Genomic DNA, 27,452 nt, shown 5'->3' with positions numbered 1-27,452 from the left:
ACATGTTGAGGGAGAACCGCACCTGGTGATGAGATGGAACAGTTGCACGTGGGTTTTCATACGCCCATACATGCTGATTGTGGAAATTTGTTATGCCATCTCGTGTGAACTGTGCTTCATCTGTAAATAATACTAAGGCAGGAAAGTTCGGATTTACACCACACTGCTGCAAGAACCACTGACAGAACCTAACTCGTGCAGGGTAATCTGCTGGTGACAGGGCCTGTACACGTTGTAAATGATAAGGATACAATTGATACTCTTTCAACAGTCTCCAGACAGTCGTATGAGGAACATTGACTTGCAACGCTACCCTTCGTGTGCTGATAGAAGGAGTCATGTTCATAGCCTCCAGAATCTCCTCCTGTACTTCTGGAGTTGTAGATCTTGGTCGCCCCCTTCCCAAACCAGGAGAGTTAAATTTTTCATACTCCCACAGACGGTAATGGAGACGTACAAATGTCTTCCGATCTGGACATTGTCGCTGTGGGTACCTCTCCTGGTACAAACGACGAGCCAGCGCAGCATTGCCGTCCGCCTTACCGTACATGAAGTGTATCTCTGCCAGCTCTTGATTTGAATACATGTCGCACAGTCTAACGCCTACACAACACTGAATGTAACCTTCGCCTCGGAATGAACTGTCAGAGTGCCCTCTTAATGTCTCCTTTGACGGCAACGACCTGCAGAAAGAAAAACGTTCCGGTGAATTTCAATGTTGTGAAGGCCATAACTCGGAAATAAAGCATTTCCGGACACATGTTGTAATGAACTATTTTAATTGTCTACATGTGGGAAATACATACCTGAAATTATGCCCCGTATTTTTTAAACACCCTGTATATATATAATAAAATATATAATTTAAAAAAATGAACGTTACTTCATGTATTATCATAGAAGCTATTTAAATTACCAACATATCGGCATGTCTATTCTGTTGTAGGGAGCAGACTGCTGGACTTCGGCTGAACTACAAAAACAAAGAGCAAAACCAGAACAGGCTAACATTTTTAAGATCGATACTTCCGTACATAATAAGCGGCCACATTAGAAATGATAACATATAATATCAGAGAAAAATTAATCTCCCTTGGTAGCCTAGTGCTACATACTAAGCTTGTCACTAGATCTTACCTGATGTCCGATATTACCCAACTCTCCCCTATGTCATATCATATGATATGTAACATCCCAGATACTTGAAACTTATTCTACGATTATTAATTTATGTATTACTACTACATTAGTCCTTACTGTTCTTTTTTTTCTTTAAATGACATTTCTTAAGTTTTATTTAAAACACAAATTGATTTCTGCATCTCAACTTCACTGTCTTGGATTATTTCGATTATTATGATTAATCGAATGCTGTTTTCTTCATAAAGAGAATTAATGGCTTCCATGTAATTTCTGGGTATCTGCTTCTTACAAAAATATTTCAATGTTAACAAAAGCCTTTTCCATATCTATAAAGGCTAAATGTGTTTCGCGGTTAAACTGGTAGTAGTAGTAGTAGTAGTAGTAGTAGTAGTAGTAGTAGTAGTAGTAGTAGTAGCAGTAGCAGCAGTAGTAGTAGCAGTAGTAGTAGTAGCAGTAGCAGTAGTAGTAGTAGTAGTAGTAGTAGTAGTAGTAGTAATAATAATAATAATAATAATAATAATAATAATAATAATAATAATAATTCCTAACAAAAAGAGATTTATAAATATACTTGGAAGGTAAGAGGCACTAAATCTATTACAGACTATGTCCTTGCAAGTGTAAAACTAACCCCTCTATTAAAAAAAGCGCCCGTCTATAGTTGAATATGATATATTCTCTCATAATTTTTTAGTTATGGCAAAAAAATTAGAATCCCAGCCAAATGGATACATTGAAAGAAAGAATATAATCAATTTAGAAGATAAATTCTATTTGAAATAGAAAATAGTATAAGGAGATTGTACTATAATAGATTAAAGAATTATATGGACCATAGACATATCGGTAAGAATGTAGAGCAAGAATGGAATAGCCTTACATAGTTAATAATAAAGTTTGGCTACGAAGTATTAGAGAAAATATGCCAAGAAAATCAGAAGAGGCCTTTGGAAGGAGAAAATACAAAGTCTAATCAATGACAAGAAAATAATATTTTTAAAGTATATGAAAGCCTAATCAGAAGGACATAGAAGAGAATATAAAGGAAAATGCGCTATAATTAAGTGGGAAGTAAGAAGAATTAACAGAGAAAACTGGGACAAAATATTATAAATAATATAGAATACGACGTCCACGGTGCACACAACACACAGCATACAAAATACTGAAACACCTTAATAAAGACGCAGTTCAACTTAACAACATTACGGAAAAATGAATGGCTTAAATAGTACAAAGATTTTTTTAATTAATTTATTTTATGTCGCTTTAAATTAGGAAGTCATATCGCGCCAATACATAAACAATTCTTACAATTTACATAGAGTTTTCTGAATTACAATAATCATTTTAGATACATTTGTAAATGTTGATAGCTTTCAGAAATTTAATTAGGTTTGAACGAATGATGGGTTTAATGAAAATATTTTGAGTTCAATCCATAAGATTTATCTATTTGCAAATGTTTATTTGCTACAACATGTATAGAATATTAACATTTTCGCCATTTCGGCATCATCAGATATGTTAAAAACACGTAATCTAGAACTTGAACAAATTAAGGAATATACATTGTAATATACATGACAGACAGATTTTCTTGAGTTTTAAGTATTATGTTATTATAAGTAAAAAGGCTTTTGTAGAAAATGATTTCCAGGACATGTCAAATGTAATTGCATATAAATATAACTCATGTTACAAACACATATGAATGATTAAATGACAAGCATTAAATTATTGCCAAGTATGAATGTCAGCAATATAAAAGGTTTAAATTGAATTTGTTAATTATGAGTGAAATGGTGATGTAATAGTAATAAATTTAAAAGATAAAATTTATAAAACAATAATAGATTATTAATAAATTAATCATAATAATAATGATAAAATTGATAAAATCTTATGTGTCGTGTTGTCATGCTGTTACAATTGATCCTTGGTAGTTATTTAGCAATACATTTGGCTGTTCTTCATTCATCAATCTTGAATTTATTGATTACGTATATGGGATGGATGCAGTCACCCATATACGTAATCAATAAATTCAAGATTGATGAATGAAGAATAGCCAAATGTATTGCTAAATAACTACCAAGGATCAATTGTAACAGCATGACAACACGACACATAAGATTTTATCAATATTATTATTATTATTATTATTATTATTATTATTAATGTATTATTGTTTTATAAATTTTATCTTTTAAATTTATTACTATTACATCACCATTTCACTCATAATTAACAAATTCAATTTAAACCTTTTATATTGCTGACATTCATACTTGGCAATAATTTAATGCTTGTCATTTAATCATTCATGTATTTGTAACATGAGTTATATGTATATGCAGTCACATTTGACATGCCCTGGAAATCATTTTCTACAAAAGCCTTTTTACTTATAATAACATAATACATAAAACTCATGAAAATCTGTCTGTCATGTATATTACAATGTATATTCCTTAATTTGTTCAAGTTCTAGATTACGTGTTTTTAACATATCTGATGATGCCGAAAAGGCGAAAACGTTAATATTCTATACATGTTGTAGCAAATAAACATTTGCAAATAGATAAATCTTATGGATTGAACTCAAAATATTTTCATTATATTATATTAGATTTATCTGAATACAAAATGAATTGTAGAATGATGGGTTGTTTAGAACTGTTGATAAGTCTGTTGGTATATGGAATTGATCTCGATGAAGGTCATATAGTGGACATTCAGAAATTAAATGGCGTACAGAAATCCTACTGTTGCAATTGGTGGATGAGTACAAAGATTTATGCACAAGCTCATATTAAATTATTGTAGAAGATCAAGATGATGAATCTGCAAATATGGATTCAATAGAATTTTGCGAATTAGAAGAAGCGCTGGAATCTTTTAAAAATAGGAAAACCCTGGGATAAGACGGAATAAATATAGCAATAATTAAATACACTTCAAAAAATAAAATTGACACATAAACTCGCAAAGTATCTTATAGGATACAACAGGTTAATAGGCTATATGATGTAATTTTAATAGAACAATAGAAAAAAATTGGTAGGAAGATTACAATTTAACAGTACTATAATATTGTACAACACATAAAATATGGACATTGCGACAGTTGTTTTCTTTACAGTCCGACACGGTTTAATAAACTAGTGTGAGAAATGAAGTTTTGCCAATTTAAGGGTTAAGACTCTTAGAACTTCATTTGTTCTAGAACACATGCAAAGTACCATGTGAATGAATCCAAATGAATCTAAAAAAAAAAAAAAAAAAGAGGAAACACCAGATTGCAACAGCTACAGGGATATTAGTCTCTTTATTGTGGCATATAAAATTTATGCAAAATTACTACCCGTAGAATCAGCCCAATCAGTGAAAATAATTGAGAGAAGAACAACGAGGTTTCAGAAAGGGGCGTTCCTGCTCTCACGGCATTTGTAACGTAAAAACTAGTGGAAAAAGGAGATAATATAATATTGTTTATAGATTATGAGAAGGTTTGTGTTAGGGTCATCGAAAGATATTATGGACTGTAATGGAAAAGGATGGATATCCAAGATACATTTTAAAATAATACAAAGCCTGTACTCGAACACAAGAATAATATTACTGACAAAGGAACAGCGGTCAGCAATATTAAAGAAGAGGTGTACCAAAGTGTTAGACAAGGATGCTTGCTGTCTGCAGCATTGTTTAACATTTATACTGACCATGCTATTAGAAACTTACAAGATGTTTTAGTCGAGATTTAAAAAAAAATGATACAGTTTTAAAGACCATTTTATTTGCTGATGACCAGGCTGTTTTTAGTACATATGAAGACAATCTCCAAAGAGCTGCATATCAATTAGAAACAATATCTGAAGAATATAACTTTAACATTTCAGGTACAAACACAAAAGTAATGGAATTTCAGGGAAGAAGTCATCACAAATGTAAAATAATTATAAAGAACAATATTACTGAGCAAGTAAAAATCCTTAAATTATTTAGGCTTTAATATATCATATTGTGAAAAGGAAGACAAATATAAAATTACAGAGTTTCAAAGAATGTGTGGAATTATAAGAAGAAAGGTAAGAAACAAAACACGACAAGATACTCAACTTAAGTTTTATAAGGTCATGACTAGACTTCGGATTTTAGGTAAAAACCTATTTTAATCCTTAAAATATAAGTTCATAAAAACTTGCAAGTACATGTTTCATATGAAACTATGCCTAAAATTGATATTTTAATAGCACCTAAAATGCCTATTTTGACCTATTAGTATGTTTTATCTCTAATAGATCAAAACATCCATTCTTATTTAAAAAATTTATATTTTAATTTCCAAAATGTATTTTTCAGTGTGCGTTAATCGTGTCACAGAGCATATCAGATTGCAATATCCAAATGTAAATAAATTGATTTCTACTGTAAAAAAGTTTTCGTCAAGGCGCCAACAAGGGTTCAGATTTTTCTTGAGAAATTGCCACTAGAACCTGTACTTAACTGCTGGGGAACATGGCTGAAAGCTGCAGAATACTACAACGATCACATTAGTGAAGTGAAAGATGTTTCAAGTCTAGAAGACGAGTCTGCAAACACTGTTTCTGCAAAGGAAGTGATGGAAGATTCTGGTATTCAGAGGGACCTAGCATTTTTAAAGTCACACTTCACTTTCCTAGTGCACGTTATTGTATCTCTGGAAGCAGCAGGAAAACCACTGTATGAACAAATGTAAATATTTCATGATATGCAAGAAAGGATCAAAAGTGTTCCTGGTTCTGTTGGAAATAAAGTACGGGATAAACTGGAGCAAGTTCTGCAGAGAAATGTACGACTAAAGGACCTGCGTACTGCTTCAGATATCCTAACAGGGAAGAACACGGATTTACAATTCAACATTCCTGTCCATCTAGTGTCAAAATTGAAATACACTCCTGTTACTTCAGTGGATGTGAAGCATACAAATTTGTGTTGCGTGACAGACGGCATTGTTTTTTAATTGATAATTTAGAAAACGTATTAGTACAGACGTGGACAAATTATTAGCAAAATTTAAGATTTTTATTATATATTTTTACAAAATATGATTCTTCAATTTGTACTACAGTTGACATTTTTGTGTATTTCCAAATTATTAGCCAAATTGAAGATTTGTATTGTATATTTTTCAAAATTTAACTCCTCAATTTGGACTACAGTTGATATTTTTGCATATTTACAAATTATTAGCAAAACTGAAGGTTTTTGTTGTATATTTTTACAAAATTCGATTCTTCAATTTGTACTACAGTTGACATTTTGGATATTTCCAAATTATTAGCAAAACTGAAGATTTTTGTTTCATATTTTTACAAAATTTGACTCTTCAATGCAGTTGACAATTTTGCTAATTTACAAATTATTAGAAAAATTGAAGACTTTTATTATATATTTTTACAAAACTTGACTCTTCAATTTAAACTACAGTTGACATTTTTGCATATTTCTGTCTTCTGTAATGATGGAAATATCCAAAATTGTCAACTGTACTCTAAATTGAAAAGTCAAATTTTGTAAACAGAATTATCATAAAAATCGTCCATTTTGTTAATAATTTGTCCACGTCTGTAATTTATTATGAAAGTAATTATGGATATTAATGGACAAGGCTTGGTAAAAATTTATTGTATTTGACTTGTTTACATATTGAACTTATGTCTAAAACATATTTTTTTACATTTCATTGTTTAGGTTATGTATAACTAGTTAGATACTTTTGTTGCAGTAGCAGTAGCAGTAGCAGTAGTAGTAGTAGTAGTAGTAGGAGCAGCAGCAGCAGCAGCAGCAGTAGTAGTAGTAGTGATGGTATATAAACATTTAAAATTATTAAATTCTAAAAGTGAATTCCTGATGATTTGAAACATGTTTTTTAAAGAAAACATTTTTTGTTACAGCCTATTTCCAATTCTTGAGGGCCGTATTCATAGACATTCTTAGCGCGAGCTTCCGGTGGATGATCAGCGAACTAACGTTTTTCGTATTCATAAACAAGTGTTAGCGATATGATACGATATGAATCCCGTACAAGTAACCAGTTGATAGCCGGGGCTAGTTTGGCATGCTCGTAGCGCGGGATAGCGAAACGTCTATGAATAGCACCTACAGAGAGAATAGAGTCCTACACTTTTAAGCCTATTTTAGGCACCTAAAATTACATTTTAACGATCTAAAAATCCGTACTCTAGTTATGGCGGTTTCCATGATAATGTATGGCAGTGAAAGTTGGACTCTGATTCGAACGGATAAGAGGAAGATGGAAGAATTGAGAAGAGAAGAGATTCGTGAGACAACTGCGGGCTATATTCTTATGAACCAGAAAAGAAGTATAGAGATAAGAGAACAAATAAATACTGACTGATGAAACAGAAGTTCAGAGACAAAATTTGTAAAATCATTTACTTAGAATGACAGATGACAGAATTCTCAAAATACTTTTTAAACACAGACCAATAGAATTTAGAAGATTAATATGACTAGTTACTAGATGGAAGGACCAATTCTCTTATTCCCTTGAAGTCGGAACAGGTCTGAAAGACCTAAGTCTTGACATAGATGATGATATTATAGTTTAATTAATTTGTCCTACAGAATAATATCTGTAATATTGACAGTTAATAATTTTAGGTGAAAAATTCGCTCCGGCGCCGGGGATCGAACCCGGGTCCTTGGTTCTATGTACCAAGCGCTCTGACCATTGAGCTACGCCGAATTCAATCCACAGCACCGGTTCGAACCTTCCTCCTTCAATGTTTCTCTTTGTAGCCTGACTCCAAGTTAGGCATATATGTTGACGTATATGTCTAATGTCAACTGCCATTATATTAGGAGCGCACTCAGCTGAGTGACTTGTTTGGCCAGGATTCCGCAGTGCGGCGTAGCTCAGTGGTCAGAGCGCTTGGTACGTAGAACCAAAGACCCGGGTTCGATCCCCGGCGCCGGAGCGAATTTTTCTCCTCAAATATTAATTGTAGATGATGATGATGATGATGATGGTAATCATTATAACAGCTAGTGGTAGTCGTAGTAATCGTGGTGGTAGTAGTAGCAGTAGACTTGTTTCATTTAACGATGCTTTCAACTACAGCGTCGAAATTCGACATTGGCAAAAGCTGACGAACAAATTTCAGGCTGTTTATCAAAGACAGAGGTATTGTGCGTACCATAAATCTACGACAAACATGCTAGGGGTTTTATTGCCCTCAGTCGGCTGTGAATTCGTGAACCTCGGACATACCGACTAGCTTGCTAACCATTGCATCACGAAAAACGACATGGTTGAAGGAAATGAGTACTGCCTAGATGTCCGAACACAGAATTTATAGGCGTTCATGTATGTATTTATTACAACAGTACCATATATGGTGGTATACAAATTGTATTGATTTCACCACGAACTTTATTGTGTTCTCTGTTTTCATACTGATGTTATCTGTTCGGAATGAGGGAATACCAGCTAATTCATTAAGAGTAGCAAGTGAACAGGAATTAATCCTGTGTAATAAATTATTGCTTTCTATTCTGGTTTCACGTTGATGGTATTATTTATTATACTGATGATATTTCAGGCGAAATGTGAAGTATTCTTCTTAACTGTGATAACAGATAAATATATTATGATTGAGATATGCTCAAATGCGATAAAGTTAGTAGCCAATACAATGACGTAAAAATATAATAGATTTTTTTCATAATTTCCATTCAGTACAATAAATCATTTTCGAACACTTTAAAATCAAAAAGTGTAGAATGAAAAAAAAAAAAAAAAAACATGGAAAATCATTAGGCCTATAAAACAGCGAATATTTAAACTGAGAAAAATATAAAAAGTTTCAATCATTATTTCATGTCATTTTTAGAATTGATCATTTAAGTACGAGTGTATCTTGAAAGGTAAGGCATAGCATTTAGGTGCATAATATCTTTCGTTTCCTTGTTACACAGCTGTTCAGTCAACTGTCCGAAGATAGGTTTTAACCTCGTAAGTGACAGCGATAAGTTATCGTTCATGACCTAACTAAGTCAGGAGAAAATGGGGTAGTGTGGCCAGTTCCTTTCCAAATATCCATTGCTTATATCGCTGACTAGTAACATATTACACTAATCAGACTTCAGATATCAGATATATAAAAATAATTGTTCTTCCCCTAACACATATCGTTAAGTGAGATGTACTGCGTGATAATAGATATAGTACATATCAGTATCTCAATCAGATGTGATTAAATACAGTATGGAAAAAATGATTATATGAGTAGGCCTACAAACACCTAAGAATCAAGTTTCTTCATGGGCGAAAAAGTTCAGACTTAGGTTAAATGCTAGTAAGTCACAAGCTATAATAATTGGACATAAGAGACTACTGAACACAATGAACGACAGACATATCCCAATTATTACAGTAAATAATGCCACTATTCCGTACCATTCCGTCGTCAGAAATCTCGGCATTTTCTTGGACGAAAATTTAAATTGGGAATGCCAAATAAAGGAAATATCCAAGAGAGTGTGCTATACCATGCATTCTCTTAACCCATTCAGAAACTTCCTCCCGCCAGAATTAAAACAGACTTTAGTGCAAACCCTCGTACTACCACTGTTTGACTATTGCGACGTAATATTTACAGACTTGACAACTGACCTTTCGAACAAGCTGCAGCGTGTGCACAATATGTGTGTCAGATTCATCAGTAATGCTCACAAATTTGACCACATTACACCCTCGTTCAAATCTTTATCCTGGCTGCAACTTAGTAACCGTAGAACACTTCATTCGCTCTCTCTTCTGTTTCGAATTCTCCACACTTCTACTCCAAATTATCTTCGTTCCCGGTTTAACTACTTATCCTCCAGTCACAATCTAAACACCAGGTCACAGGAGAGCCAAATCCTAGCAATTCCTGCCCATAGAACAACCCACTATTCATCCTCTTTTACTGTCTCCGTTCCCCGTGAATGGAATTCTCTACCTCAGAAGATTAGGGGCTGCCAAACAATAACAACTTTCAAGAAAAGGCTAAACGATTTCTTACGGGCGCAGTCAAATTGAAATTATACTTGTGATCGAGCTTAATAATTTAATTTAATATAGATATGACTATCATGACTATTATTATTATTATTATTATTATTATTATTATTATTACTACATAATTATTTTATTGGTGTTGTGAAGACGAAAAGAATTGTCACTGTATTATATTAATTATGTATTATATTGTCTTGTATTTGTAGTATTGTATTGATTTGAATTGTATTGTATTGTATTAATTATGTTATATTCATAGCACTGTAGTAATTTTTTATCACACTGGTAGAGTGGAAGAGAAGGCCGAATGGCCTTAACTCTGCCAGTTAAAATATACCATTATTATTATTATTATTATTATTATTATTAAAAACTAAATTATGTAAGACGCTCGACTTTTTACTGGTAGTTCTTAATATGATGATCCTTAAAATAGACAATTGTCACGCAGTTTCAGTTATCAGTTATGTTCAGTTAGTTTTTAATTACATTTATATAGATTTATGCCATTTCGTACGATTTTGTTATTAAACTTTTTATGTCTTGTAACCCATATGAATTTTTCTATTAGTATATTAACTATATAATATATCTCAAGTGAATTAATCGTCGAATTTATCTCGAGCATTTTAGGTCTTATAAATTGTGTGTGTATTATATATATATATATATATATATATATATATATATATATATATATATATATCCCCCTTATGGTATGAAACTGATTTTGATTATGTGTAATTTTTTACTTCATTTTATATTGTCCTTATATTATGTAACTGAGCTTGACTATTTGTAATTTTCTACTATATTTTATGTAATTTCTAAGGTATCTTCTTTATGGCCTTACTCTGCCAGGCAAACTACTACTACCACTACCACCACTACCACCACCACCACCACTACTGCTTTCTATGACCGTGATATCGTATGGACGAAAAATCTACTACCACCATCACCACCACCACCAAAAAGTTTAGTGTGGCAATACTGTTATTTTCAAAATAATAAGAGTAAAGGATAAGATTATTTACAGATATATGTTATATTATGCATAAAGTAAAAGAATATTGTATTGTAATGCATTATTTGCAGGAAGAATGGTGAATATTATATAAGCGAATAGTAATAGACCAATCGATGAAAGAGGACAGAAAGAAGAAGGCTATGTCGTCTTTGAGACGGCCTCGGAGTTCACACGAAGTGTGAAGAAATCACTAAGGTCTCTATGCAGGCCTGCGGGCCAGCGGTCTCGGGCTCAGTGGGCTAGAGTTCGTTGCATCGAGCACGAACACTGAAGCAGGAGTTCAAGGGAACCGGCGGCCTTACTGCTGTACAGGTAATCGGTTGGAGGACCACGGTCTGCCTATGCTCATCTTTAGATATGACGAATAACGTGACAATACACCGGGCGAGGGGTGTAGAGCGGAGCTGGGAATCGGTAGAACTTCAGGTGTCTCGTACTATAACATAATTTGTCTTTGAGATGTATGTGCAGTATGCAAATTTAAGAATATTTGTCAGCATAGTAGGCCTATGTAAGAGTGAGTAAAGAAAAAATTATCGACTTAAAAGTTATATCTCACACCTTAAAATATTGTTAAATGATTCATTATAACGCTGTATAAATATTGCATCAACTTTAAGTAGCAACTTTTAGTTCATTCGCAGTTTAGGGCAAAATGTTTGCAAACTTCTACTCATTTTCTTTTTAAGTGTTCACGAATAACTACCCTTAAAGCAGCCCTTCGTTAGTTTCCTTTCTTATCCAACACCGAATTCGTAGTGCAAAACTTATAAAAAGAATAGTTGGAATCGCAGACTGGGAAGATGGTGAACTCGTTGATGATTCAAAAGAATAGTTGGAATCGCAGACTGGGAAGATCGTGAACTCGTTGACGATTCAAAAGAATAGTTGGAATCGCAGACTGGGAAGATCGTGAACTCGTTGACGATTCAAAAGAATAGTTGGAATCGCAGACTGGGAAGCATCGTGAACTCGTTGACGATTCAAAAGAATAATTGGAATCGCAGACTGGGAAGATCGTGAACTCGTTGATGATTCATAAGAATAGATGGAATCGCAGACTGGGAAGCATCGTGAACTCGTTGACGATTCAAAAGAATAATTGGAATCGCAGACTGGGAAGATCGTGAACTCGTTGACGATTCAAAAGAATAGTTGGAATCGCAGACTGGGAAGATCGTGAACTCGTTGACGATTCAAAAGAATAGTTGGAATCGCAGACTGGGAAGATCGTGAACTCGTTGATGATTCAAAAGAATAGTTGGAATCGCAGACTGGGAAGATCGTGAACTCGTTGATGATTCAAAAGAATAGTTGGAATCGCAGACTGGGAAGATCGTGAACTCGTTGACGATTCAAAAGAATAGTTGGAATCGCAGACTGGGAAGATCGTGAACTCGTTGATGATTCAAAAGAATAGTTGGAATCGCAGACTGGGAAGCATCGTGAACTCGTTGATGATTCAAAAGAATAGTTGGAATTGCAGACTGGGAAGAATCGTGAACTCGTTGACGATTCAAAAGAATAGTTGGAATCGCAGACTGGGAAGCATCGTGAACTCGTTGACGATTCAAAAGAATACTTGGAATCGCAGACTGGGAAGATCGTGAACTCGTTGACGATTCAAAAGAATAGTTGGAATCGCAGACTGGGAAGCATCGTGAACTCATTGGTGATTCAAAAGAATAGTTGGAATTGCAGACTGGGAAGAATCGTGAACGAATCGTTAAAATCGATTCGCAATGTATGATTGAATCGTTGGAATAGACTTCTGAAAAAGAATCGTGTTACCCAACTCTAATTCTTACTATGAGCTACGACGGACGAATGCACTTGGTTTCTCGAGATAACGAATTATCTATAACGCGCAATAAAACACAGGATGTCTACTTTATCGGCCAAATCACACAAGAAGGCTCTCGACTTACTTCCTCGACGGCGGATCGCCGCGGACCCCGGAGTGATAGTCTCTGCTTCCAATCGCGTGGGGGCTGGTCGGTGCTGTGCGTGCCGGCCATCACATGTCGCCCCCTGCAACAAAAACAACCCGTACAGGAACCTATACTCCAGAACTTCTAATGATATTGCTGCTTGCTTTGGTTGAACATATTATCAACATAAAACTAAACAGTCTTATGGAATACTTTCCCATTATATTTTATACTTTCCGCAACAGTTATTCATGTTTCCAGCTACGTTAAGTAACCACATTCTTACAATGTACAGTCGATCTCTGTTACGTCTCTCGATAGACACAAACACACAGGTATATTATATAGGATGTAACTAAAAATGTATGTCAGAATTTTAGGGGCACATTCCTCCAATACAGAGAATGAAAAAATGTCACATGAACATTGATCTGAAAACGCTTTATTTCCTTTTTACAGTCATTTTTATATAATTCTGCTTACATTGTATGATGCGGTACATTATGGAAAAAAAATACCATATCACAAGAAAATGTCAATGTTTGGGCCGGACATTGTTGGTGACGTTTTGATGGGACCTCATTTCCTTCCACCCAGGCTCAACAGAGAAAGATACAAAGTGTTCTTATAGTACATCTTGCTTGTTCTGTTACACCAAGTGCCGTTAGCAATACACGAAACATGTACTTCATGCACGATGGAGCTTCTGCTCATTTCAATGTCAATGTTCGTTGATTTCTAAAGCAAAGGTACGTGACAGATGGATAGGCAGAAATTGACCAATTCCTTGGCCCCTGCGCTCTCCGGACCTAAACCCACTAGACTTTTATTCGTAGGGTCATTTAAAAGAACTTATGTATAGAACCCTGTGCAAGACGAAGGAGTCTTCGAGCCCGTATTTTGGAAATCGAGCCAATGCAACATTCTCCAAGGTACATTAGCGCATCCGGGAATCAATGCGACGGCGGGTTGATGCATGTATCCGCGCTTTTGAGTACTTCCTGTAAGACAGATTTCCATGTGGTATGCTATTTCTATTTTATAATGTACCACATCACACAATGCCAGCGGAGTTTTAGAAAAAGGACTGTAACAAGAAAATAAAACGTTTCCAGACGAATGTTCATAGAACATTTTTTCATCCTCTATATCAGGCCTGCACAAACAGCGCTCAACGAGCGCGCGCGCTCCTTCGGAGCGGGAGAGCGGTGTTCACCGCTCGCCGAATCGGAGAGGAAGATACGTCAGAATGACATAGACTTGCTATGAGTAGAGGAGAGGGAAACGACCACTCAGTTATCTAGTGGAGTGCAGTGTGTAGGCCTATTCTCAGTAACTGTTTCACGTTGCTTACCTACTGCTATAGTACAGTATGGAGGAATCTAAAAGACGGAACATAACATTTAACATTTAACGATTTACAGCTTCAATGTGACCTAAGGGCTAAAGATCGTTTGAATAATACTACTAGCCTGGTTGAGTTTTACAAGACTAAACATTAGCAATAATATCCACGACTACACAGGCTGGCTGTGAAAATGATTGCTATGTTGGCTCAACATTTATATTTGTGAGGAACTGTTTCATATAATCAACTTTAATAAAGGCAGACATCGAACATCTGTAACTGATGTTTCATTGCGATCAGTAGGCTACTATTCCTTTCAACTGCGAACAGCATAAAACCTCGTGTTCATGTACTGATAAATAAAAATATAACAAAATGATATTGTACATTTAAGTAGCTATAGAATTTCTATTACTTCTGTAAAATAAATATTTCTTTATTAAATAATAATAGTCCAAGATAGTTTTGCAAAAACTGAACGGGAATTGATTTCATAAGCACTCTTACTAGTACTTCCTTTTGTGTATATTTTGTGCGAGATCCACCCCTTCTTCCAGTCCACCCTTATACAGAGCGCAGCTAATATCTGCATTTCGCTCATGAGCTGTGAGCCGGCTCGGAGAGCGCAAACCTTGTGCAGACCTGCTCTATATGATAGGAATAAGCCCCTAAAATTTTGATATACATTTCAGTTTCACCCTGCATTATGTAAAATATCAAAGAAACTGTGGTCTATAATATGCTGCAAATAAAAACAAAAGTAATTGCTGATTAAATGTCTACTTAACAATAAAAAATAACCATTAAATCGGTGGAAAGTGCATAACCTACATACTAATCAGTTAAGAATCGAGTGCCTGATATGATAACAATCAAGCAGTGGTACGCATGGTAACTATTTGAATACTGGGACGACGGAAAGCATATGATTAGCGCCAATACTGGTTGAGACAAATTGTCTGAGGTTTTTTAAAGAGATTTTCCCTACACCTCATTAATTTTCAACGCCGGAGTCTGGACTCATTTTGCTGTCATTACCACTTTCATGTTCATCCATCCTGCCTACTTCCATTCTCATGTCACCTTACAGTACGGGGTGAACAGAATCCGACCTAATGGGTGTCCCAATCTCAGAACAGGGTTCTTAATCACAATCTCCAGAAAAAGTAGGCGCAAATGCCATTTACGCCAATATGCGGAAAATATTATGAGATAATTACAACACCTTCAAGACAACATAAGGAAACATGAAGCCCAGTTTTCCGATACACTTCTCCACTGAAATAGTGAGGATACTGGAATGCATCATTAAATAGAAAGATTGCGAACACCAAGGAAACAAATTATCGAGTTGAAGTTTGAAAACTTTAGCCATAATATTTTATCACTTTTCTTTTTCCGTTGAGTTTCTCGCAACGCTAGGGGAAAACAATTGACAGGCTGCGGCGCTACACGACTGCCGTTGCTAGGTGACAGATCGACAAAGCAAGAGGTTCCAGGAAATAAAGATACGCCCCGCTGACATTACACCCCTCTGTAAAGAACACCGTAACAGAGATGGAAATTCATTCATTTGTTTGTAAAACAGAATAGGCCTATCATGCTTGAGTCTAAATAAATAGACATACATTTATCAATGCAATGCGATATAGCAGTGTCCATAGGCTGATTGCATGATAAGTTTTATACCCTTTTAAAATCCACCTTATAATTCAATCAATCAATCAATCAATCAATCAATCAATCAATCAATCAATCAATCAATCAATCGATCGATCAATCAATCAATCCTAATGGGTTCGCCTTTTCGCTTCAACCATGTTTCTCTTCTGATGCTCTAAATCAGCGGTCATCAGCACAGTGCACCCTCGGGCTAGCGTCTCTTACTCGCCGATAAGAGAGGCACTAGCATGCATCCGTCCCTGCTGGCGGGTATGCTGTCTCCTTCTCCCTTCTGCACGACGGAGCATATTTCGTTACACTCCTTTCCCTGTACCCATTTTAGCGAGTGCTGACGACCACTGTTCTAAGTCATTTATAATTGTCGCACTCCATTGTATTGAGCATGCCTTTGATGTATCTTCTTCTCGGCTTTACTATTAGGCAGGCCTATATATTTTCCCCTCCAATACATCGCACAAAATGTGTTACGCCTGGTTCTATAACAAATTAATTCTGTTTTATTTTCTCTAGTTTATTTATTAATATTCTTTTCATTTAATCTCGTGAAATATTCGATATTTGACAGTTTATCTCTTCAGCAAATTTGTAACATTCTGCGCCAGATTCACGTTTCTGTGGTTTCTAAGTGATAAGTTTTTTGCTTTCCAATTTGCTAACTTTCGCTATCACATAATAATGCACATCAAATTTTTAATAAAAGTTTTTCTTATCAGTAGAATTTAATTTCCATTTCACTTATAAACAGGACAATTTACTTGTGTAACTGATATGAATTTATTTCGGATCTAAAATATTAAATACCGAGTAGGCTAGCGGCGTGGTAGAGGGCTGGCCTTGCATTCGGGAGGTCTGGGGTTCGATCCTAGGGGCCGGCAATCCTAACTGAGGTTTTTCATGGTTTCCTCAGTTATTTCCAGGCAAATGCCGGGATTGTAACTCTTGGAAGTCCGGCCATGGACGGCGATCCTCCCCTTAATCCTTTCATATGTGTGTGAGTGAATGCTGTGTAATGTCTTAAATGTTTGTGTTGTGACGGAGGTGGCCCTGATCTCCCATCCGGGGAGGCCCTCCATGTCCTTGTGTGGTCAAAAAGTATGCATGTCATCCAATAGATTAATTCCTCTCCCGACTGGTCGCGGCCCTGTAAGGCCCGAGTGGCATGGGTCGTATAAATGAAACTAAAAGGGAGAGGTTAAACTAAGGTAAAGAAAGAAAGAAAATATTAAATACCCTGTTAACACAGAAATTACAGTATTTGGAAAATCAAAGTTAATTATGTCCTAAAACTTCCAAAGTGTTTCGAATTGTTGCATTCCTATAAAAAATGTCATTGCATTAAAGACCAAAAATATTCTAATTTAATAGTTACATAGTGACGCAAAATATAACAGAAATACCAGAAAATGTAATTTTATATTAGCCAGTAAGTTAGAAAAGATTATTCGCATTTCTTTAAATTTCAGTCAAGTATTGCGTGTTGTACTTGATATCGGTAATGTCTTGAATAAGAATCCAACAACATACATAATTCTTGGTGTACGGTACGTCGCTCATCACCCCAAGTTTAGGCAAAAAAGTTCGTGTGCCAATTAAGAATGTGTACATTAACGAATTTCACAATCCAATATTGCTATGAAGTTAGTGTACTCCAACTAGGAGATAGTCTCAGGGGAATGAGACGCAGCGGGGCAATGCTATCAATTAATGTTGATGTAATAATATGTCATAAGGTCACACACGTGGGTACACGGATCTCCACTGGCTAACTCTCAAAGCACAAACGATAACACTGATACATATTTATACTACGTTACAAAATTAGATCATGGTTAATCTCCTAAATCCCTCCATACAGGAAATAACATATGTAGGAGAGCGCATGTTTTTTAAACTGACGTTATAACGGTAATATTATCTATCTACTTCGCTCCAGTAGATGACGCAATAGTAAGCACATTCCTTTCACGGTTAATCTCCTGGTTGGAAAACAGTACATTAGCTGAAAGAGGTTCATACTGTTATTTTTTTGAATGCAAGGAATAATGTACTCGTACTTATATACTGTAGGTCTACGTGTATTCCTAAAACAAAATTCCTAGATTCTGTACCCATCTACCTATTACCTCCCAGTAGGAAGGTCACAGACTGGGCCTATTTTCGCACGCAGGCCGCTTGGGTCGGCCCATTGTACTATCTTGGATGGAAATGTGTGCATGCCCTCCGCGCTACAGATCCCCCTGCGCGCTGCCTACGAACTCCCCTACAGCCTACATCAGCGGCCATCAGCACAGTGCACCCTCGGGCTAGCGTCTCTTACCCGCGGATAAAACATTGCACTGACGTGCATCCGTGGCTGCTGGCGGATATTCTCACTCCCTCTTCCTGCTGCACGACGGGGCATATTACGAAGCACTGCTTAACTTTTATCCATTTGAGCGACCATATATCATGGGGTCCAAGTTCAGTTGCGGCCCGCAGCCGACTGTACATCGAAGCAAGTCTGAAATATGAGAAAGAAATGGAGATGATGAAAGAGGGAAGTGTAACTATTATGGCGAAACGAATCCGAGGTCTAGCATCGAAAGTTACCCAGCAGTTCTCAACCAGGCAACATACCCCCAACCAGGATTTGAATCCGGGCTCGCTTGTTTTACGGTCAGACGTGCTAACCGTTACTCCACAGTGGTAGACACTTTGTAGCCATGATCATTAAGATAATCATAACGGGTCGGATGTTCCACTACGAAGAAATTTTCTTATGAAAAGAAACCTCACTAAAATGTAGTCATGCTCTCTTGCCAGTGATATCTCCATTCCGAATATGTACGTGATTCTTAGGCCTCAGAAAAGAAATTATTCTTCTATTTTTCTTAGTCATCTCATTGACACGAATATTAATGCGACATATTTAGCATTTATAGAACTTCAATCAATATACCAGAATAACTGCGTCGTATTTGTGTAAAACAGAACTGTCTGCACAAAAAGGCATTGAAATATGAACTCTAAGATACTCGTATAATCGGAACAATTTTCGAAGTGAAAATGGCTGACAAAACAAATAGATGCATTCAGTTGTTGTCATGATGTCTTTCCTCAGTATAAAATACGCCGGCCAGGATCACGAGATTACGGAAGATGAGTTGAGACGTTGACATCAATCTTCATGAACTTACTCCGTCCTGGAAATAAGTTACATTTCGTTGTGTATCACGAGTTCCCCGCTACAAAAATATGCTGGAGTATACTTCGTATAAATCTCGTTATCATATGGACTGTCGCTTCCAAAAGAATAGAATTGTTATTTTGAAAGTCTTTCATCGAAGAGATAGAACTCCATGAACATATTAGATATAATATGACATTTATCTAAATATAAGTTTGAGATGACAAATTACTACACTTAATATCGTCATGGATTTAAATATGCTAATCTAAAAGAAAATTTAAACTTTGTTATGTAAATCTTTATTTTCATAGGATAGTCTAGATAAAAATGAATTGGTTGGGTCACTGGCTGAGAAGAAACTGCCTACTGAAGGATGCACTGGAAGGAATGGTGAACGGGAGAAGAGTTTGGGGCAGAAGAAGCTATCAGATAATAGACGACATGATATGTGGATCATATACGGAGACTAAGAGGAAGGCAGAAAATAGGAAAGATTGGAGAATGCTGGGTTTGCAGTGAAAGACCTGCCCATGGGCAGAACATGTATGTATGTATGCATGCATGCATGCATAATTTTATTTTTATTACTACTTTAATCCTTATTGGATCTTGTCTCTTAAAAGCCATCGTTCTTATTTCTACCAAATGCCTCAGACATCTCCCGAAGGACGAGATGCTGCAAACATCCTGTATAATAATGTTTCTGGATTTTCCAGCTGTGTCCCGTAAACAAGGATTTCAATGATATGCTCCTAAAGAAAGATTCAAGAGGAATAAAATCAGGCGAGCAGGCTGGCCATTCAATCGGACTTTCTCTTCCAATCCAATGCCAGGATATGCGAGATTTAGAGTTTCATACAGCAAGAGTAAAGTGTGTGGGTTTCGCCATGTTGCATTTACATCTGCTGGCGAACGATAAATGACACTTTTTGTAACAGCTCTGGAACAACTTGTATAAAGTTGTTATAAATCTCACAATTCAAACATAGTGGCAGGACGTAAGGTATAAAGTATGACTGCATCCGCATAGTAGGCCTAAGTCCTGTTAGAGCTTGCTTAGAGGCGATTCAGCACGTCAGCATTCAGCAATAAAATCTCGTGACTTGAATGTTACACTACAGATGTAATTTACTGACTTACCTTACAGTTCCGCAAATACAGCACACTGTTTTTGTACGATTTCTTCGCATGTAAATATAAAAAAATGAAGATTCGCTTTACCAATGTGTACGGCAATACCACGAACAAAACTGAACTGCACTGAATGGAAGTCAGCTGTATATTAATACTCTAAACCTTGACGTTCTTTCAATCTCTGTTATCTGTCCATACTATAAAACAGAAAACCTTTCCACGCTCGATTGAGAGGAAATGTACATACTACTACCAATGACATTCTGTTTGTGGAACGGTACAGTACGATTATTTAGTCCTGACAGTCGCCGGCAATGTGCGTCAAGATCAGGCGAGTCCATTTAGTTATGCCAAGGGGTGTTTGGGTTAGTCACTCGCTTGCCTTCGGAGCGATCGGATGTCATGCGTGCGGTGGAGCGGTATGTTTCTAGTACAGTTAAGCTGTACTGTATTCCTTTACCGACCACTCGCCCTTACTAGTACATATTTTCTCCGCAGTTGCGTTGACATAAGTTGAGAGTAAAATACAGACAGCATTTACCTGAGCGAAATGTGTTTCCTGGCTAACGCTGTGTACAATACCGTAACAAGGAAACTGAATTCAAAACAGAACTGAGAATTTTAAAATTAGACGATGAATGTCATATTATTGATCCTGCTCTATGTAATAAAATCTTTATAAATTCATTACTTAACAACGCTTTCACAATTGTGCGGTTATCTAGCGCCGGCGAAAAAGTTAAGGAGATGATTCCTACGGTTGAGGAAAATCCACGGAATAAACCCAACCAGGTAGTCAGGCGAAGCGGGATTGAAGCCCATGCTTAAGTGCAGCTTCCGAGACCAAGCCCCACTCACTAAATAAACTTTTGCTTCTAGTTACGCATCATGCCACTTTACATCATTATCTCCTGGCCTAGTTGTCTCATGAGTGATTCCTTATTGGTGTCACTTGTGAGGTTCAAAACTGTCTTCGGACAATTGACCAAACAACATGCTACGTTCATAATTTGCCATCTTTACGACAGATCCATCCATAATAAAGACATAAAAGACGTAAATGCATGTAGGTGTGGCAGATAGCTATGTAAATAAATACGCTTTAGAAGTGTTATGGAATTTCAGGCTTTCAATGTGGCAGTTACGATTAACATTTCGGATTTCGCAACAATGCAGTGTGTTATTTAATTCAACAACTATTTACAGACTTCATCCTTATAAGAGTAGCAGTAGAGATCTGGAAGGGTTATCTAATCTGGTCAGTCCACTGTGATTGGATACTGAAAACGGATACTTTTTCTTTGAGAATTTCATTCGGTGCTGTATCCTTTTCCAAGAATCGATATCAGGAAGCTTTCACTGACGACGACTTGATAACGTTACATCCATGCGGAGAAAGTAAAGCATTGGGAAAAAAAGAAAAGAAACGGAACGTATGTTTTAATGAATGAACCGCTACTCTGCTAAAATTATTTTATTTCCATTTTAACTCGGTTGTTCTCGATGGTTCAGATGGTACCATACTTTGTATTGTATTCCAAGTTTGCGGGTTCAAGTCTGGCGAAACACTATAGATTTTTAAGGAGCGATAGAAATTATGCATGACTTCCCTCGAAAGTAAAGTAAAGTCGATGTCAGCTTGATGGAGCACTGGCTTAAGATAACTGCTGCCCCGGGTTCAAATCCCGGTAATGACGGAATCACATATATGGAAGACAAAGCTAAGGTGCCCAAGAGATTTGCTCAGGGTTCTCCAGTTCTTTCCAGTCCACCTGACAGCTTGAATGAACATTTTATAAAGCATCCAACTTTAGACGACACAACAAAACAATACAGATTTGCCTGAATAAACCCCCTTCCACTTGAGACAAATTATATTTCACCGACGTCACTCTATTGAAGTAACAAAAGCTGTCCGACGCGCACAAGGCCCGTACAAAATTTTAAATTATGGTTTGTTTAACGACGCTCGCAACTGCAGAGGTTATATTAGCGTCGCAGGTGTGCCGGAATTTTTGTCCCGCAGGAGTTCTTTTACATGCCATGATCTACTGACATGAGCCTGTTGCATTTAAACACACTTAAATGCCATCGATGTCGGCCGGGATCGAACCCGCAACCTCGAGCATAGAAGGCCAGCGCTATACCAACTGCGCTACTGAGGGCGACTGGCCCGTACAACATTTATATATTACTCCAGAAAATAAAAGACATATTAGCTACAATTGCATACATATTCAATAGCTCCTTAATCGCTTCAACCTTCCTTAAAATATGGAAGCAAACTTCCGTTTGTCCTCTTCCAAAAGTTAGAATTTCTATCGTCCCGAACGACTATAGACCATTAAGCATCCTTCCAGCCATACCAAAGAACTGGAAAGAAAAGTACACAAACTAACAAACTACATAAACGAACACAATCTATTCGACAAGTATCAGTCAGGTCTCAGAGCTGGACATGACACAAGCACTACTCTGTTCAAGGTGATTGAAAACATTCAAGAAGCAATTGACTCTAACAAAGTGACTATACTAATTCCCCTCGACTTCAGCACAGCTTTCAACTCGGCAAAGTTTGACCTGCTTATTCATAAAATGAGAAATCTGCACTTTTCAGGGACTGCTGTCAGTTGGTTCGAATCCTACTTATGGGAAAGAGAACAATGTGTTTCACCCGGTAACCGAAATGACTCCTCTGTTAATGTAACGTCTGGTGCACCATAGAGATCAGTACTTGGACCATTGTTGTTCACAATCTGTCAATGATATTGCATTACTTGTAAAGCATTGCAATTGAAGAGTGTAAATAACAAAGGATGTAAGAGCCAATTTTTTTTATAACTTTTAAGTGGTTGTCAAAACAGGTTGCATGTATAACCCACAAAACTAATATGTTTAAATTCGAAGTGGAAGTAGGCCCTAGTTAATGTATACGATCACAGTTGTCACCAGTAGTAAATTATATTATTTGGATGGAGAAAAATGTCTCTCCTGGAGAAATTTTGTTCTATAATCATTTGTATGTTGATGATCTACGTCTCTTCCTGCTGATGCAGACCAACCAAATGACGCTACAGACAAACTGAACGAAGATTTCCACTCGGCTGTGAAATAGACAAAAAAATTCCATCTTAAAATCAATCCTGGAAAGAAACAATCAAATATAATAGCAAACAAACGTCAAATCGAAACTGTAAAACAGCTTTGCATTTCCCCCGTTAATGCTAATACAGCATATTCCATCAGTTCTTCTGTGAAAAATCTTGGCATTCACATAGAAAATAATCTCAACTGGGATATGCACATCACAGAAATCTGCAGAAAACTATATTACAATACCTGTGTGCTAAAAAGAATAAATATTCATCTTCCTGCTAGTTAAAAAAAGTCCCTTATGCAGACGCTTGTATTGCCCTATTTTACCGAACATCCCTTTCAGCGGGAACAAAATAAAACAGCAATGTGCTTATAATTTGTGTGTACGTTCTGTGTGCAATGTTCGCAAATCATATTACTCCATCCCTGGAAGCAATAGGTTAGCTTAAACTAGATAGAATACATTTACATTCATTCCTCCTTCTCTTCGAAATCTTGAACTCCATTTCTTCGTACCTGTCATCTCACTTTACTTATAGTAGTGCATTTGCGTGCTGATCCGGGGTTACGCTCGGACGTGGATTCGATTCCTGCTTGGGTTAATTACCTGGTTCAGTTTTTTCCTAGGTTTTCCCAAGCGTAAGGCGAATATCAGGTAATCTATGGTAATTTCTCGGTCTCATCTTACCAAATACTATCTCGCTATCACCAATTCCATCGAAGCTAAATAACCAAGTAGTTAATAAATCGTTGTTAAATAACCAACTTAAAAAGCAAATCGTGACTAAACAATGTTCAATTCGCCAAAAATTATATTTTGACATAGAATTATGTCTATCCGGTCGTTCTTCAGAGCTGACATTTCGAAATTGGACGTACTGTAACTTAAGTGTGTAACGCAGAAACAGCTTGTCACCGAGTAGGATAAAGTGGAAACTGCAAATGCCGTATACGGTTCGAAAGATGAAGGATATGGGTACACGACTGTGAAAGTTTCGTTCACGAGCTGAACTCCTAGCGGAAGTGGCGGGAGGGGGGGGGGGTTCTTTTCTGTACCAAAACCGTGCTCGCGCCGATTGCCTCCTCGCACTCATAAGTATGCGTCGTAGATAGGTCGCGTAAGTGACGTATTTACATCTCTACATATTACATACTCATTTATGAATCGGAAGTATGAACTCTTACACATTAAGAAAGAAGAATAACTGTTGATATGCGACTTTTAAGGAAAGTGGCGAGCTACTGCTCGGTTACAAATGGAATACAAGGATCACAGAAGAATTTAATGTAACCAGCATATTCATAACAGAAGATTATCTAAATGAAAAGGAAATGGTATGGCCGAATATTTAGGTTGCAACAAACTCGTACGGTAAATCATACAAATTCAGGGACATCATTTTGTTTTTACTAACATTTCTAATATTAATCCGACTGTACCTTTGGATTAACGGCTGAGAACCGAAAACACGGTTTAATATCCCCTTCCACGACTGGAGTTTGATGATACTGGTGTAAAATACAAACAAATCACTTTACTAGGTTTAGGAGGGAAGAAAATTAGTGGATCCATTTACGTACCTGAACTTGGAAATTTACGTTTTTGAGTTTGATCATTTTCGTTAGGTTTTTATTTAATAAAAATACAATACAGTATTAACAACACGTGTTTCTTACTCACGAACTGAGCTATCCATGCGGACTTATTGCTTATGTAGTGTATATTATACTGTCTTGTAACACATTAGCATACATTATAGAGAGTGCTTTAAAATTTTAAAATAATCAAAATCTGGATATTTAAACAAATTGTTGAAAATGATGGCTGTTCATTTCGATAGAAGCTTCAGTTCTTTTGTGCATATTATCGCACTCTAACCTATTGTACCTAATTCAAATATCCGGTTTCGTTCTTCGTACCAGTAACTCATGTTGTAATAATTCTGTACGTTCTATATAACAGAGTACCTTACGTACTGTAAATTCAGTTTTCACTTTTGTCCGATCTGCACAGATAACTTTATTCAGACATGCTATCTACTGTCCGTCCAAGTGGTTATGTCTCAGGGTCGTAGAAAGGGGGAAATGACGTGAAAGTTAAATACTTAACGAGGCCCTTTTATTTAAGTTTATTAAGTTATTTAAAAAAGTTTTATAATATTACGTAGACGTCCAATTCCTAACAGAAAATATTTTCAAAACAGAGCTTGGACAGCTCAGCAGAAGCGGGTGAGGAAAATCGGAATGTGACGTAACCAAAAGGACGCACACTACCTGTACGAAAATATGATTAAATAATGAATGCCCTTTTTTCACTGGAAAACTCGACCATATTTTTGGAACATACTATACTCACTCACTCAGTACTGTTTACTGTGACCGCAAGACGACTTGCATATGCGGCCTTCGTTCTGTGCTGAAGATTGGTGGAAGTTGACTAGTAGAAGGAGTGGAAGTGAAGTACATTTAAAAAAACCCAGGTACAATAAAAACTGAAGTAAAAATAAAATGATGTCCCTGTACAAAAAACAAAATGAAAATAGAGATGTTGAGTTGTCTACATTGCGATAGAGTAATAATTTTGCAAACATACGTAACACGCCTAAGAGCCCAACCGTGATATTTGTAAGAATGAATTAATTACGTTTATACAAGGTACCAAAACACGACCGGCCACCTCACAGAATATCTCATGATTTACTGTTTATGATTATCTGAAGAATAGTTACTTTGCTGCAGTGCTGAATGACAGAGTCATTTAGTGAAAATGAGAAAAACTAACACTGCAACGTAAGGAGTGCAGCCTCTTTCTGCATATTATAACACGTTAAACTGAAGTGCAATTAATTCTAGTTATACCCGTCTGACGGAGAGCTGTTTATGCCAGAGCGTTAACATTGAGATTAGCATGGCCTTAAGATTTCCGCTGGACTGTACCTCTACCCTGGCTGCTGCGGACTGCTCATTACCTGTCCAGGGGTAGCATTAAGCGCTCAAATCAACGAGTAATTTAGTAGGCCGATTGCCTCCAAATCCCTTGCATATTGCAAGCGCTGTATCGTGTGTCCAACGAGCGCTCTCGTTCTCAATCATAGAGGTATGCGAAATCACGGATTAAATTTGTAGGTTTTATACCATTATATAGTTTCTTGTGTTCTAGGTCTCTGGAATGAGGTTTGAAATTAGGTAGTTCTTTCTTCTTAAGTCATTAGTCTTGAGAGCCTGTTAAGATTGAGGCAGGAGTCTCGTAAAACGATTCACCGATGATCACATGGCTACGATTGTTGAAATATTTCATAATCGCTGGCGGAATATATCCATCAGCACATGCATTATGTTTATACAGTATATAGAAATATCAACTTGAAGAAGTTTTCGAAATATCTGCTGTGCATTACTAAATGTACTTGTATAGAACAATTTTCTTAGAGTCAGTTGTAATAACGGTTATACTCAGATTAAGGTATTAAATTAATCATCAGTTATATTTTAACGCGAATTTTTGGTTGTATAAATACTAACTTTAGTTTCTGTCTTTAGTTTCTTAACTTTAAGTTAAATATAACTCACGAATCTTCTTAAGTTAATTATACAGAAAATATTTTCTAAAGAAAATAGAAAAAAATTCTCCTTATTAGTGAAATAGTGAGACGTTAATTTTCACTGTATTTAGACAGACTTCTGTTAATTTTTAGATATCGACTGTAGTAAAACTATGTTGTACACATATTCAAAATTATTTTTTGGGTTAAGTTACATTAAACATAAATATACTGCATTTATTTCCAGGTTTCTGATTATTCCGATATCTCATCTGCCGATAATATTGAATTTACCTCTGTTCCTCT

General features: G+C 36.3%; 1 protein-coding gene and 1 non-coding gene across 3 annotated transcripts in view; both read right to left on the bottom strand.

The window, feature by feature from the left end:
• Nucleotides 1-27,452, bottom strand: part of LOC138705851 (adenylate cyclase type 6) — an 896,572-nt gene that overhangs the window by 340,079 nt on the left and 529,041 nt on the right. For both annotated transcript variants that reach the window (XM_069834532.1, XM_069834533.1), the window contains exon 3: nt 13,172-13,274. In XM_069834532.1, coding sequence (XP_069690633.1) covers nt 13,172-13,261 — 90 coding nt within the window. In that variant the 5' untranslated portion in view covers nt 13,262-13,274. The remainder of the gene's footprint in view (nt 1-13,171; nt 13,275-27,452) is intronic.
• TRNAY-AUA (transfer RNA tyrosine (anticodon AUA)) lies at nt 7,825-7,897 on the bottom strand. The gene has a single exon. It is a non-coding gene; the product is annotated as a tRNA-Tyr (tRNA).

This window comes from Periplaneta americana, chromosome 9, assembly GCF_040183065.1.
Source record: "Periplaneta americana isolate PAMFEO1 chromosome 9, P.americana_PAMFEO1_priV1, whole genome shotgun sequence".
NCBI classification, from domain to species: domain Eukaryota; kingdom Metazoa; phylum Arthropoda; class Insecta; order Blattodea; family Blattidae; genus Periplaneta; species Periplaneta americana.
Note: the sequence above shows the minus strand (reverse complement) of the source record. Positions and strands in the feature narration are given on the sequence as shown.